The 16,411-nt window shown below is 46.6% G+C and overlaps 1 protein-coding gene across 1 annotated transcript in view; it reads right to left on the minus strand.

Moving 5' to 3' along the window:
- hhat (hedgehog acyltransferase) overlaps positions 1 to 16,411 on the minus strand; it is a 46,512-nt gene that overhangs the window by 20,669 nt on the left and 9,432 nt on the right. The window contains 3 exon segments of the mRNA XM_076992075.1: positions 10,592 to 10,742; positions 14,069 to 14,231; positions 15,953 to 16,213. Of these exon segments, the coding sequence (XP_076848190.1) occupies positions 10,592 to 10,742; positions 14,069 to 14,231; positions 15,953 to 16,213 (575 nt within the window).

Raw genomic sequence — 16,411 nt, forward strand, 5'->3', positions numbered from 1 at the left:
TAGGAGTCTCTAAATAAACAGCAACAGTTCTATCAGAGTGCAGTCAGAAGAAGGTGCTGCCAAATCTGAGCTAGTAAACGCAGAACTGCTCCCTGGGCGACAGGCGTGCTGCTTCAGCAGATCTAATTGGAGCTCTAATGGCCTTGTGGCTAATTGCCTATGAGCGAAAACAAGAATTTAGGTTCCTAGAGAGAGCATGAGGCCTTATGGTGGGGTGTGTGTGTGTGTGTGTGTGTGTATTACATATATGTATATGCTGCTGAGAGAGCATTGTGTGTACACATGTGCGAGTGAGTGAGTTGCAGAGAGAAAAACAGAGGGAGAGAGAGGAGGGGGAGAGAGAGAGGGACAGATAGAGATAAACAAAAGAACACAGGAAGACATCTGAGAGAGTGAGAGAATCATTCCCACATTAGTGTGTACACGGGCCTGTGTGGAGCGTGAGCCCGGGCTCGCAGGCGGGAGGCGCTGTCTGTCACCGCGGAGGAGAGGAGGAGAGGAGGAGAGGGAGCAGCATTTCATCATCCGGAGACGACAAACAGCGGCACAGCGGCGCGTGGGCGCGTACGTGTGCGTTGAGCAAAAGAGCGGGACGGTCGCGGGTGTGCGTGCGTGTTGAGCAAAACAGCGGCACTAAAGCGTGTAGGTGTATGGGTGCGGGTGAGTTTATCTTTCAGCAGCTTTTGTAGGAGAGATAGATTTATTCTGGCACCATCTGCCAATCACAGCCGACTCCTGGTAAAGCCGGGGTAAAACACAGGTAAACTGGCCAATCCTGTCAATGTGCTTGTGGTTTAAATCCCAGCTGTGTCACACGCTGCTTGAGCAGCCAATCTCAGCGAGGTGGGCGGAGCCTGCCACGGACCTACATGGTCATATTTTTCACAGGCTGTCACTTTTCACGGCGGCCGCTTCATGGCTTATGGCCTTTCGCCTGTGTAAAAGTGGGATGTTCGGGTCAGCCCCACACGGCATCTCAGCGTGCGTGCTAGACACACTCATCTGGGACAGGCTCACCTGGGAAACACTACAACCTGCCTCCCTGAAAAACCAGAAGGAAGGAGACAGCTCCACATTTAATAATGGAAAAAGGAAAATCTATTCATTATTAATCAGGAATAGGGGAAATATTAAAGGGTTTTAATGCTGATGTTTGGGAATCCAGAAAATAGGTGGAGAGAGATGACAGAGAGGATACAGGGTGAAGAGGGAAAGGTAGACAGTCACAGGAAACCATTAATGCTCTCTCTCTCTCTCTGTGTTTCTCAATCTCTTGATCTCTCTTCCCAATATGCAATCACACAGTATAACCCCACGTAGCACTGCCTCTGATGGTCAAATGGACCTAGGGCAGATCCACCAATGGAAAGTGTAAGAGGGCTCTAACGAGAAGAACCGGTGGACAAAACGATGCAAGCAAAGTGCTAGCATTGACCTCTGGCTTCTAGAGTGGGTAGGGACACACACGGTGTGTGTTTGTGTGTGTGTTTGTGTTTGTTAAGGCTCTGGTTGTCAACGCTCACAAAATGACAGGTCAGGGGGATGAAAGATGTTCCAAAGAGAGGAAGATGGCCACTGATGTGCAGTAAGACGCTAGTATATGTAAAGAATAACGACACATATGCTTCCGTAGATCTGTGGGCGGCCACGGTCCCCTGTCATGTAATCAAGCATGTAAAAGTCTGTGATTACCCAGGGGGCCGCAGGGTTAATGGCACTCACAAATTCCAGCCGTGGTTACAGAGCCTCGCCTCCGTTTAAGTGGAATCCAATTCATCTGGCATTTGATTAGCAGTAAAATGTGAGTCACAAGATTTAAAGGTCAAATAAAAGTGGCTATCAAGCAGTGCATTTCCACTGTGAAGGATCCCCTCAGAAGTTTGACTATATAAATGAAGATTTACAGTGCGAGTGGGAGAGTGTTATAGCTCTCTGTGTGTGTGTGTGTGTGTGTGTGTGTGTGTGTGCGTGTGCATTTAAAACAGGTCTTTGGTCTGCAGTGGAAGGTGCCTGTGGCAAGATCTAGTGGTCTTCATGCTAACTAGCAAATCACCTGTACTGGAAGTAAAGAAATAAATGAGGCAGAGTGTAAAAGCAGCATGTGTTTGAGGTGTTTGAGGTGCTTGAGGTGTTCGAGGTGCCCAAGCGCTCTCGAAAGATCGCCACTCTCCACAGTGCAAGATCACAGAATATCTGATGCAAGACTCAACCGAGAGTTCTTAACGCCAGTGGCTGTAACCCGGTCCAGGATGCCGGAGAAGCTGTTATTCCTCTAGGAGGTTTTAGCCTGTGTCCTGTCCAAACGCTCTAAGGAGGAAGGTTAGTCACACTGCTGTCTGAAACAAAACAATCCTGTTTTTGGATCAGAACCCAGCAGAAGAGCATATAGGATTATGGCCCGTGTAGCTTTATATACACAGAGTAAAAAGGAAAAAGAGAAAATTACAGATCCTGGCTCAACCTTTCTTATTGTTTCAGATGAATGGTGATGGTGGAACTGCACTTCAGGGGACTCAAACCCTGCCATCACAGACGAGGTTTCTTTGCAAGGTTGTTTCTTCCTCACAAATACAGCAAGTTTAAGCTACATCTCCGTGACTCATTGCTAAGTTAATCATCTCTCTGTCTCGATGTGAAGCAGCCAGTTGGTAATGATGGCTTCGTTTTGTGCATGCGTGTGTGTCATTAGTCTGGGATGGGCCAGACAGAGCAGACTGGTATAGGAGAACATGATGACTGGCTGGCATCTTTACACGCACCACTCACTTTCCATATGCTCAGACGATAACATGAGCACATGGAAATCTGTGTGGACCAATCAACACACACACACACACACACACACACACACACACACACACACACACACACAAATCAAAGGTCATTGGTTTTTGCTGTATGTCTGCACCATTGTCTCTCCTCTCTCTTACTGTGAACAGTCACAGTGGCAGCCAGATGCACCAATATTTCTTACTGCCTCCCTTTCTCTCTCTCTCTCCCTCTCCCTCTCACTCAAATTGCTTTATTGGCATGAATTGTGAACAACTGTGATTAAAAAGTGATAAAAAAAGAAAATAAATAAAATATAACAAAGCTTGGCATTGACACCTACTGTAGATACTCCCACACGTGCTTTAATGCATATATCTGATGAGAAAGATACATGTACAATTGATGGACTATATCTGCTGTCTTGTGTGAGGTATAAAGGGACGTGAGGTAGAGTAGCTGCTCTCTCTCTGGTCCTCCCGTCTTGTGTGATGTGTATTAGGAACGTGGGGTAGATAAGCTGCTCTCTCTCTCTGGTCCTCCTGTCTTGTGTGAGGTGTATTGGGTACGTGAGGTAGATAAGCTGCTCTCTCTCTGGTCCTCCTGAGCTGCACTGCACGTCTGTTTCTTATGATGCACTTTTTCTCAAGATCATGTCTCCTAAGTCTGCATGTTCTTAAGGTGAATCTCACTTTGGGACGTTTTATTTTAGCCAATCAGCCAATATATTTTTTCAGTTCTATTTTTTGCATCATTCAAATTTTTTAATAGAAGTAATTTCATCTATCCAATAGTGTTCATTTTGGTGGGGTCCCCCCATTACCAAGTTGTGGTTTTGAGGGGGTATTGAAAAATGTACTGGGGAGATGTTATTCTTTGATGGGTATGAGAGGGTGTGTAAGCTGGTGTAGGCGGTGTGTGAGGTACGCTGTGAGCTGATGGAGACCGGGTGTGCCTGGGATAAGTGTTAATGGAATCTCCACTCCACTCCGAGTGCCAAATCTACTGTACTGCAATGAACTTTCTTTCTATGGGATTTGTATCCCATCAAGACCCAGACTGCACTCTGCAACACACTCATTCTGCTCTCTTGTACGTGATCTGATGTTTTCAGCTGATGTCAACAGCCTCCTCAAGCTTTAACTTCCTTTGAATCTCACAGCAGCTTTGACACTTTACATCATGGCACCGACTTCTGTTGTCTACTGGTGTTACTGGCTTTGGTGTTACTGGCTTGGCTCTTAATTGGTATCTTATTAATACACAACAGGTCATTTCAAAAGGTATGAAAAATTCATCCATTGCTCCTAATGTTAGCAATGGATGACTTGAATCATAATATGAACCTGAAAATAGATATATGTTTATATCTTCAGGTTCATATTATAGGATTAATATTTATATCTTCAGGTTCATATTAAGACTTATATCTACAGTTGTGATCAAATTTATTCAACCCCCAATGCTGCGAAGGGTTTTATGGAATTCAGTGCACATTTGTAATTGTGTTCATAATGAAATCTTACAAGGACTTGTTAAAGAACTAAATGCAACTAAGATAGCATCAATTTTTTTTGTCATAAAGTATTAAATGGCCTTTTTGTGATTTCTTCATTGACACAATTATTCAACCCCTTTACGACTACCACTCCTAAGAACAGAGGTTCCTTCCAGTGTTTTCCATCAGGTATTGAAAGCATCTGTGGATGTCAATGAGCAGCAATCAAGCATGATAAGCACCAATTAGGCAGATTTAAAAGGACTGTGATACTCAGCTCCTTCTAGACATCTACTGGTGTGTTTCCAAGCATGGTGAAGGCAAGAGAATGGTCCCAGAAGACAAGAGAAGAGGTTATTGCTCTTCACAAGAATGGCAATGGATATAAAAAGATTGCGAAGTTGTTAAATATTCCAAGAGACACTATCGGAAGTATCATTCGCAAGTTCAAGTTAAAGGGCACAGTGGAAACGTTACCTGGTCGTGGCAGAAAGAAGATCCTGACCGCGACTGCTGTGCGCTACCTGAAGCGTAATGTGGAGAAAAATCCCCGCGTGACTGCTAAGGAACTGAAAAAAGACCTGTCAGATGTGGGCACTGAAGTTTCAGCTCAGACAATAAGGCGCGCACTGCATAACGAAGACCTCCATGCCAGAACGCCCAGACGCACCCCCTTGCTGACTCCAAAGAACAAGAAAAGTCGACTGCAGTATGCCAAAAGTCATGTGGACAAGCCACAAAGGTTTTGGGACAGTGTACTGTGGTCAGATGAAACTAAATTAGAACTGTTTGGGACAATGGACCAGCGCTATGTTTGGAGAAGGAAGAACCAGGCTTATGAACAAAAGAACACCTTGCCTACTGTGAAGCATGGCGGGGGGTCAATTATGCTTTGGGGCTGTTTTGCTTCTAATGGTACAGGAAAGCTTCAACGTGTGCAGGGTACCATGAATTCCCTTCAGTACCAGGAGATCTTGGAGGAAAATGTGATGGAGTCAGTCACAAACCTGCGGCTTGGGAGACGTTGGACCTTCCAACAGTACAATGATCCGAAGCACACATCCAAGTCCACTAGAGCATGGTTGAACATGAAAGGCTGGAACATTCTAGAGTGGCCATCGCAATCACCAGACTTAAATCCAATTGAGAACCTCTGGTGGGACCTAAAGAAGGCAGTTGCAGTGCGCAAGCCTAAGAATGTGACTGAACTGGAGGCTTTTGCCCATGAAGAATGGGCTAAGATACCCATAGGTCGCTGCAAGACACTTGTGTCAAGCTATGCTTCACGCTTGAAAGCTGTCATAACTGGAAAAGGATGTTGTACTAAGTACTAAAAAATAATGTCACTAGGGGGTTGAATAAAACTGATAATGATGTGAGCACAGTAAAGACATTTGTGGTTATTCCATCATAAATATTATGTTATGTTTGTCTAATTTATAAGTGCCTCTTTGATATAATTGTAAATAAGATGACTGAAATGATCAAAATCAATGTCAAACTGGCCAAAACACTTTATTTCAGTGGGGGTTGAATAAATTTGATCACAACTGTATATTTTCAGGTTCACATTAGGACTTCACCAACTGCTTCTGCCCAGGTACTTCATCACAGATCACAATAACTATTTGCATAAAAGTAATGTTGATAAACTAGTAGATACTAGATACTAGTAGGCCCTAAATCTCTGCTCTCCAAGTTCTTAAGCCCCACCGTAGATGTTGATGGTGTTAGTTGTTAGTTCAGCTCAAATCTGGGATCTTGTTGACTCATCACCCTCGAGTCCCCTAAAGTCACTCGGCAAAACCGCATCTTATCATCTGCGCAGTATTGCACTTACACTATGTTCAGTGATAATGGTGCAGGAATGTGGATAAATCCCCCACATTGATTACTGTAAATAACTTCCTAATCTTCCTCGGGTTAAATTGGTCATTCCTCTTCAGAACATCCAAGAGTCCTTACATCTGCCACACACACACACACACACACACCATCTGTCGTTTAGCACTTCTCCGTATAGTTAGGTGGCGTTCTACTGAAATGTGTTGGTCATTTGACATTCTGTATTTTCCCTTGGACAGGTTTCATGATACTTTCTTGGATTTGAAGTGTTCTTTGTCCATCTATTTTCTCCCCATTTATTTTTGTTCTTTCTTTGGCTATATTTGACTGTTTCGCCAGATGGCAGGAAACCGTGTTGAAGTCGTCACTTCTTCATGGGACTTCATCAGCCTCTAAAGCTGTTGGTCTTGTTGGTGTTTTGCTGATGGCTTTAAGTATCAAACTGCTAGGCCAGACAGGTGCAGTTGTGCTAAGACAATGAATGTATTAATATGTCCAGAGTTCATGTCTGTCATGGTGTAATCTGCCACACCTGTCTCCTATTGTCCTGCTGCAGACCTGGTCCTTTACAAACGTTTTTCATTTCCATTGATTGTACTCTTGTACCATTGAATTGTGTGGTAATTGGATGTGTGGTAATACCTTAGTGGCAGAAACGGATTTATTCAGGTGTTTCCTTTTTTCCTCCAAGTTAGCACGTTAAAACCTTGTTCTCGTACAATGGCGATTAGTTGTAGGGCAGAACAGAACCTCAACTCTGAAAACGGTTCATTTCTTTTTGTTCAAAGGTATATTTAAAGTAATAAGGAGAGATTCGGTGATGGATATAAATTGCACATAAATATATCTCTCATTTTCTAAAAGGTTCTCATATATTTTGACCCATAAATCATTCATTGTCTCCTTCACTCTCTCCTTCACTCCTCTCCTTCTCTTTTTTTCTCCATCTCTTTCACTATCCTGCTCTTTCTCTCTCCTTCATTCTGTCCATCCACCTCTGTTCTTTTAAGGAATTAGAAGAGTGGAGGGGAGGGATGTATTGCAGAAATAGATCCCTCCCTCATTTTCTAATCTCTCTCTCTCCCTCTTCTGTTTGCCCTTCACTCTCAACCGTTCCCTCTCTCCTCCTGTAGCTCTGATCAGCTTTATTGGCCGAATTCAATTACAGTATTACCAAAGCAGTATTACAGTAAAATAACATGAATCTTTGCCATTAAGGAAATTAAGAATACTATGTTATAATATGTGAAAATAACTGCAATTGGTATGAACAATAGTTGAGAGAAGTCAAGATGAGGGAGGCAAAGGAGAGAAAGAAAAGGAAAATTAATCGTAATGAGAGGAGAGAGAAATAATAAATATATATACAGTCTGTGTGTGTGTGTGTATGTGTGTGTGTTGTCAGCAGATCTGTTTAGCTAAAGTGCTGCTTTCTTTCTTTTCCTCTAATAGGACGGGCAGTTTGTCTCCTCTAAAGATAGACCTCTAAAGTTGGGGTGGATCATCTCAAATGTTGTAAAGTAAATTTGATGTATCTTGTCATTTGGTGAGAAAGTGCAGCTCTGCCTCTAGTGTTGGTGTGCAGCTCTGCCTCTAGTGTTGGTGTGCAGCTCTGTCTCTACGGCGTCGGTACACAGCTCTGTCTCTTCCTGCCACAACAACTTGTATTTGGCGTATTTCCAAAACCACACCTTCCCTATTCCAGGGTTATAGGCGTCTCTCTGTGACGATTCTCCACTGGCGCTCCCAAAGCCGTAGCCTGTTCAGCCATGGACACTTCAGCCATGGACAGTTCAGCCATGGACAGTTCAGCAGACGCCACTGGCTCAGAGCGACGGCCGTCTTCTCCCGCCCACCTCCACACACCTCCATACCTCCTCACTGTCTCATTAGGCTGCTGTAGCAGTCACCTGACGGAGGTCACCTCGCTCTGACTCACCGCACTTGCTGCCTCGTCGCTTTTAAACAAAGCCGCGTTCTCTACTGAGGACTGCGCTCCAGCAATAGACCTGCAGACTCAATTTTGTAACGCCATTATCACATAACAGCAGCACCAGTAGTGATCGTATAGCTACACATCGCACCGAATCAACAAATCTGAACCCGTTAAGCTAGCGTAATACTGTGGTTGCGGTTACGATTATACTTTTCTAAAATCCTGTGGGGTAGTCATCTCACACATGACTTCACACTCGAAAGGTCTTTTCAAATGCAGCGTCACTCAGAAAATGAAACAAACGCAGGAAGTGACATGTGTGCATGGCCACTGCATTAAACTCTAAAACGTGCCAGATAAGCGTTTCCTACTGTGCTTCCCAAGCCTGCTGAGTCTCATCCGCTCTACACCACGGCCCCGACACGCCTGCCTTCGTCATGCTGTCATCACACTCTTCATAAAGCTGCGGGGGGGGGGCTGGCATGCTGGGCTTGGCCCCTCCAGGACTGCTTTGCTCAAAGATCCTTGCTTTTACATCCTCTAAAACTCCTGAGATCACTTTTAAATTCTAGAATGCCCCCAGAATTCCTAGATTACATTCTAGAGTATTCAAGAATCCATGTATCCATTTCTGGATTAAAAAATATATATATTCAGAATCCATGTAGTACATATGAGTATTACAGAAGGTGTCTGACGGTTCAGGCTGAATTGTGGCAGGCTCTTAGCGTGAATGCTCAATCATGCCTGCACAAGCTTGCGTGGTAGTCTCTCCTGGGAGACACGGGACGCCTGCCGAAACGTCTGAGTGAGCACACGCTAAAATGACACGACGTCGGGCCGGCAACGTTGCAGATATTTAAGAGCGGGCGACATAAAATAATGAAGACGGAGCGTGCTGAATTTTACATGGAGATGTCTTACATTTATCTGCAGGTATTGGGTTCAGTAAGAATGCATTGGTCTCTTTAGCGAATCTCCTTCCTCTAACTTTCCAGTGAGGATATGAAGAGCAGCTCTGCCCCACGCTGGTCAGAACAGGTACTACAGCTGGTCTTGCCGTTCACTCGATGGTAGCTTTGAGATAGCTAAAGTACACAATGAATTGGTTGTAGCTGCTGTTTGGTATAAATCTCTGCTTTCTAAGACTATGTTGGCTAGAGGGTATTGGCACATGGGCAAGAAGTTTGGGCAAAAGCATAAAGATGAGTGAGTGAGTGAGTGAGTGTACATATCTGCATGTGTTTGTATTAGTTCATGCATGTATGTGCATGTGTGTGTGTGTGTGTGTGTGTGTAGGTATGGGCAGGTGTGTGTGTGTAGGTATGGGCAGGTGTGTGTGTGTGTGTGTGTGTGTGTGTGTGTGTAGGTATGGGCAGGTATGTGTGTGTGTGTAGGTATGGGCAGGTGTGTGTGTGTGTGTGTGTGTGTGTGTGTGTAGGTATGGGCAGGTATGTGTGTGTAGGTATGGGCAGGTGTGTGTGTGTGTGTGTGTGTGTGTGTGTGGGTATGGGCAGGTATGTGTGTGTGTGTGTGTAGGTATGGGCAGGTGTGTGTGTGTGTGTGTGTGTAGGTATGTGTGTGTAGGTATGGGCGTGTGTGTGTGTGTGTGTGTGTAGGTCTGGGCAGGTGTGTGTGTGTGTGTGTGTGTGTGTGTGTGTGTAGGTATGTGTGTGCAGGTATGGGCACGTGTGTGTGTGTGTGTAGGTATGGGCAGGTGTGTGTGTGTGTGTGTGTGTGTGTGTAGGTATGGGCAGGTGTGTGTGTGTGTGTGTAGGTATTGGCAGGTGTGTGTGTGTGTGTGTAGGTATGGGCAGGTGTGTGTGTGTGTGTGTAGGTATGGGCAGGTGTGTGTGTGTGTAGGTATGGGCAGGTGTGTGTGTGTGTGTGTGTAGGTATGGGCAGGTGTGAGTGTGTGTGTGCAGGTATGGGCAGGTGTGTGTGTGTGTGTGTGTGTGTGCAGGTATGTGTGTGTGTGTGTGTGTGTGTGTGTGTGCATGTGCAGGTATGAGCAGGTGTGTATGTGTGCAGGTATGGGCAGGTGTGTGTGTGTGTGCGTGTGCAGGTATGAGCAGGTGTGTATGTGTGCAGGTATGGACAGGTGTATGTGTGCAGGTATGGGCAGGTGTGTGAGCGTGTGCAGGTATGGGCAGGTGTGTGAGCGTGTGCAGGTATGGGCAGGTGTGTGTGCGTGTGCAGGTATGGGCAGGTGTGTGTGCGTGTGCAGGTATGGGCAGGTGTGTGTGCAGGTATAGGCAGGTAGGTGTATGTTTGCCCGCAGGTATGGGTAGGGGTGTGCGCGCAGGTGTGGGCAGGTGTGTGTGTGCAGGTATGGGCAGGCGTGTGTGTGAATGTGAAGGTATGGACAGGCGTGCATGTGTGTGTGTGTGCGCAGGTATGGACAGGTGTGTGTGTGTGTGTGTGTGCGCAGGTATGGACAGTGTGTGTGTGTGTGTGTGTGTGCGCAGGTATGGACAGGCGTGCGTATGTGTGTGTGTGCGCAGGTATGGACAGGTGTGTGTGTGTGTGTGTGCGTGTCTCACCTCCACATGCCTCGGAAGCTGTACACGATGCTCACACAGCGGGGGAGTGGGGGGGGCTCCAGTCCGTCCAGCTGGGCCAGCAGAGACACCAGTCCAAACAACACCAGATACTTCACATAGAAGAACTGGACCACCGCCAGAGCCAAGCCCCCTACAGCACGGAGAGAGGGGGAGGGAGAGGGGGAGAGAGAGAGAGAGAGAGAGAGAGAGAGAGAGAGAGAGAGAGAGAGAGAGAGGGAGAGAGAGAGAGAGAGGGAGAGGGAGAGGGAGAGAGAGAGGGAGAGATTCACAGAGGGAAGAACCTTTAAATACCTTTTCAGAATTTCATCTTCCTCCCTTTTTTTCTTTTAACTTCTTCACCTTCAGCCGCACCAATTACAGCTGTTTTCATGTTCATTTTTCAAGTTCAGCTCCAAACTTTTGCTTAGCAAAAATGGTACCTGATACAATCATGCTAATAAAGCAGCCTATAACCTCACACGGCCTGTAACCTCACACAGGCAGGCCCCTCACATGGTCCGTAACCTCACACGGCCGGTCCTGACGCTGAGTTAATTATATCACACACACTGTGGCACATCAGGAAACACCATCAGACCAAACTAAATAATAAAACTTCAAAAACTACGTCACCCACTGGAATAGAAATATACAGGCACAAAGCAAAATGCAGTGCAGTTTGGCTCTAAAACACTAGTAAACTACAGCAGAGAAGAAAGACCTGTAGAGAAAGTCCTGACAAAGTCCAGACTCCCTGAACACTGAGACCAGCCGATACCAGCCGGGACCAGCCAAAATAAACATGGTTGCCCAGCGTAGAGATTCTCAACTCTCCTTATTTATTTTGCTCCACTTATTTACCTTCCTCGTCTCTTTTGATTATTATTTCATAACGGTTACACTTTTTTGACATTTGCCACTTTCTCCTGAATTTCCTTAATTGTGAAGTTTCATTCGTGTTGTTTTATTGTAATACTGTGTTAACATTACTGTAAATGAATATGGTAATCCCAGCTGGAAGAACAGAATTAAGAAAGGCCGAACAAATGACAGAGAGAGAGAGATGGAGAGGGAGAGTAGAGTGATGGAGAGCAGGCATTTAGAGAGAGGGAGTGTGAGAGAGACAGAAGGAAAGAGAAAGATAGAGTGAAGGATTGTGATGACACTGAACAACAGAAAGAATGAGAATGGAATGAGAATGACAGGAGCATCAACGAAGAGATGAATGATACAGGAGGAGAAAAATGAGAGAACAAACAATAAAGGACAGAGACAGGACAGAGGGACAGAGAGAGGGACAGCTGGACTGATCAGTCCCTCCCTCCCCCCATTCAACAGAATTCCACTCTCTCCATCTCTCTCTCCTCTTTTCTCCACCTCTTCCACTCTTCCCTCCTCACCTACATATATCCACCACCTCCCATAAAAGCTTAAGAAGTGCTGTATCACACACACACACACACACACACACACACACACACACACACACACACACACACACACATACACACACACACACACACATACACACACACACACACACACACACACACACACACACACACACACACACACACACACACACAGGGCTGTTAGTGGGACAGGTTGCAGCATGTAGCCAAAGTCATCATGACTGGTGGCTATGTCAGAGTTAGCGCAGGCACAGGAGCACAACTTTAACACACCCACAAGGCCAACATCACAGTGATCACCCCAAACACTACTCGTACTAGGCGTTTGTTTGTAAACACGGAGCGAGAGCCACCATTTCCCTCACCGCTACAGCCGCCATATTGGATCCAAGCAACTTCTGTCCACCTCTCCTGTTCTCCACACCACGTTTTACCTACTTGTGTACGTCATTTACAAATAGCTGTTTAGGGCCGAGCGAGGGGAAATGCTTCAGTGGGATCTAATTATGAAAACATATGGCAAATAACGAAAGCTTGTTCAGGTCTTGGCATACGTAAGGGCGTCTATTAGGGGTGTATGACCTAAATAACAACTGTATAATCTGTGCTAGCATGTCAATACACTGAATGATTATGGTGGCTATTATTAGATATGATTGCCTGTAGTTAATATATTCGGACACATGCGTATGTCTGGTCAAGCTGCATGAATATTCAACAGCAACATCTCCGATTGGCTGGACTCTTAACGGCATGCCGCAGAACAGCCTCTGATTGGATAGCGCGAGTGATTGATGTGCATGACACCGATGCAGCAGTACACCGCTCCATCTTGATTAACATGCAGGGCACTGTGCAGACGTGACGGTGTGTGTGTGTGTGTGTGTGTCCTGTATGTACCCAGAGCCCAGGGTGAGAGGATGCGGAGGTGATGGTGTGTGTGTGTGTGTCCTGTACGTACCCAGAGCCCAGGGTGAGAGGATGCGGAGGTGATGGTGGGTGTGTGAGTGTCCTGTACGTACCCAGAGCCCAGAGTGAGAGGATGCGGAGGTGATGGTGTGTGTGTGTGTGTGTGTGTCCTGTACGTACCCAGAGCCCAGGGTGAGAGGATGCGGAGGTGATGGTGGGGGTGTGTGTGTCCTGTACGTACCCAGAGCCCAGGGTGAGAGAATGAGGAGGTGATGGTGTGTGTGTGTCCTGTACGTACCCAGAGCCCAGGGTGAGAGGATGCAGAGGTGATGGTGTGTGTGTGTCCTGTACGTACCCAGAGCCCAGAGTGAGAGGATGCGGAGGTGATGGTGTGTGTGTGTGTGTCCTGTATGTACCCAGAGCCCAGGGTGAGAGGATGCGGAGGTGATGGTGTGTGTGTGTGTGTGTCCTCTACGTACCCAGAGCCCAGAGTGAGAGGATGCAGAGGTGACGGTGTGTGTGTGTGTGTGTCCTGTATGTACCCAGAGCCCAGGGTGAGAGGATGCAGAGGTGATGGTGTGTGTGTGTGTGTCCTGTACGTACCCAGAGCCCAGGGTGAGAGGATGCGGAGGTGATGGTGGGTGTGTGAGTGTCCTGTACGTACCCAGAGCCCAGAGTGAGAGGATGCGGAGGTGATGGTGGGGGTGTGTGTGTCCTGTACGTACCCAGAGCCCAGGGTGAGAGAATGAGGAGGTGATGGTGTGTGTGTGTGTGTCCTGTACGTACCCAGAGCCCAGAGTGAGAGGATGCAGAGGTGACGGTGTGTGTGTGTGTGTGTCCTGTATGTACCCAGAGCCCAGGGTGAGAGGATGCAGAGGTGATGGTGTGTGTGTGTGTGTCCTGTACGTACCCAGAGCCCAGGGTGAGAGGATGCGGAGGTGATGGTGGGTGTGTGAGTGTCCTGTACGTACCCAGAGCCCAGAGTGAGAGGATGCGGAGGTGATGGTGGGTGTGTGAGTGTCCTGTATTTACCCAGAGCCCAGAGTGAGAGGATGCAGAGGTGATGGTGTGTGTGTGTGTGTCCTGTACGTACCCAGAGCCCAGAGTGAGAGGATGCGGAGGTGATGGTGGGTGTGTGTGTGTGTCCTGTACATACCCAGAGCCCAGGGTGAGAGGATGCGGAGGTAGGTCTCGTTGTTCTGGATAGCGTGCATGTACATGAGGTGTATCATTAGCTCAGCCAAACACCACCAGAGACACACGCGCAAGATTTTGCCCAACAGCCACAGTGCTGACATGCTACACACAGGCCTCTCTATCTGTAAGGGACAAAGGGGTGGAGAGAGAGGGAGGGGTGGAGAGAGGGAGGGGTGGAGAGAGGGAGGGGTGGAGAGAGGGAGGGGTGGAGAGAGAGGGAGGGGTGGAGAGAGAGGGAGGGGTGGAGAGAGGGAGGGGTGGAGAGAGGGAGGGGTGGAGAGAGGGAGGGGTGGAGAGAGGGAGGGGTGGAGAAAGAGGGAGGGGTGGAGAGAGGGAGGGGTGGAGAGAGAGGGAGGGGTGGAGAGAGGGAGGGGTGGAGAGAGGGAGGGGTGGAGAGAGGGAGGGGTGGGGGAACATGGACGGTGAGATGAAATTTGTAAACATTTTGTAGCACTCCACAGTGGCACGTGTGTGTGTGTGTGTGTGTGTGTGTGTGTGTGTGTGTGTGTGTGTGTGTGTGTGTGTGTGTGTACTCTGCAATGTTTTTCACACTAATGAGCTCAGCACTCTACTTCCTATCATGCAGTCAGCAGCAACCTACATGTGCCCTTCACACACACACACACACACACATGCACGCACACGCACGCACGCACACGCACACACGTCACTATACTACTTCTAGTGTACTCTAAAGGTTTGTGATGAGTTAGTATTCCATGTTAAATATAAGAAACACAATAAAACTTTTACATCTAATTAAGTCTCTAGACAACTGAACTGTGAAGTAATTCCTTTAGGAGCAGACAACTCATGTAGCATGAAATTCTTCCAGTGACATATCAGAATTACAGAACAGTTCATATTACACGTACATCTAAAGCTCTAATGCTTCTAATGAGAGTTTTAATGAGCAGACTACCGACTAGGCCAATGTCAGGTTCAGACTACTGACTAGGTCAAAGTCAGGTTCAGATCATGTTGAGATTTTCATTTTCACTGTGCACATCTACACAGCATTAAAATTTCAGAAGAAAATGGTTACTTGGCCCTTTGAGAGAAAGACTGGAGATTACAGTCTCCCATGAGAGAAAGACTGGAGATTACAGTCTCCCATGAGAGAAAGACTGAGATTACTGTCTCCCACGAGATAAAGACTGAGATTACAGTCTCACATGAGAGAAAGACTGAGATTACAGTCTCACATGAGAGAAAGACTGAGATTACAGTCTCACATGAGAGAAAGACTGAGATTACTGTCTCACATGAGAGAAAGACTGAGATTACTGTCTCACATGAGACAAAGACTCAGACTCACAGCTGGGCCCATCTGCAGTGATCAGTTACATGTCTGACATCAACATTCTAGCTAAAGGGCACAAATCTCTTATATATGGGTCCTAGAATGCAGAACACTGTACCTGTTTAATTTTTTTTTTTTTTTTTACCATCGCATGATGCTTATTAACACTGCTTAACATGCATTAAAGTAGTACTGATATTGTAAAACTGCATTCACAGTACAAGTACTCTCCTACGAGAACAGCCATTTCCTAGGACACATTTATTCATCATGCTCTCATCCTGGTAGAACTAGGAGATCAGAAACCATCAGTAATTGAAGTCAGTAAGAATTAAAGAAAGAGCAATTTTACGCCCATGTGAACTGATATTAGGAGGTGCTGAATATAAACGTATTTCTATATATTTTTTTTATCTAAAAAAGTGCAACCACAAAATGTTCAATCCTCCCCTTTGCTAGATAACTGGAAAATACTTCAGTTCCCTATTCGTTGTTATAGTGTTTATTGTATTTTAGCTTCACTGTGAACATAATCCAGACCTGTTTGCTGAAGTCTCTGTAGGTAATGACGGGTCCGTTATAGAACAGGGGGTGATAGAAGCAGTAAGCAGTGAGAGCGCCCAGTTGCCTTGCGAGATCCCTCATTCTTCTCAACTGCAGGGAAGGGGAACGGACGTTTGGACCTCCGGCCAGCAGGGGGCTCCAGCAGTGCTCCAGGCTGAAGCTGATGCACCTCAAGGCACACACGGCAGTGCTGAAGAGCAGGAGGAAGTAGTGCTCCTCCGAGTCGTACCAGCCTCTCTGAGGAGCGACCGAGACACACAGATGTGGCTGTATGCAATAACAACTTCATTTACATAGCGCTAATTGTGCATTACACTTAAAGTGCTGCAGCAGCAGGGGTCAGCGTACGAACCCAGTACTCTCCCACTCATCCTGGCTGTCGAACACACTCAACTAAAGCTCTGGATGGCCAGACACACACACACACACACACAC

The sequence above is a fragment of the Brachyhypopomus gauderio genome, unplaced genomic scaffold, assembly GCF_052324685.1.
Source record: "Brachyhypopomus gauderio isolate BG-103 unplaced genomic scaffold, BGAUD_0.2 sc89, whole genome shotgun sequence".
NCBI classification, from domain to species: Eukaryota; Metazoa; Chordata; class Actinopteri; order Gymnotiformes; family Hypopomidae; genus Brachyhypopomus; species Brachyhypopomus gauderio.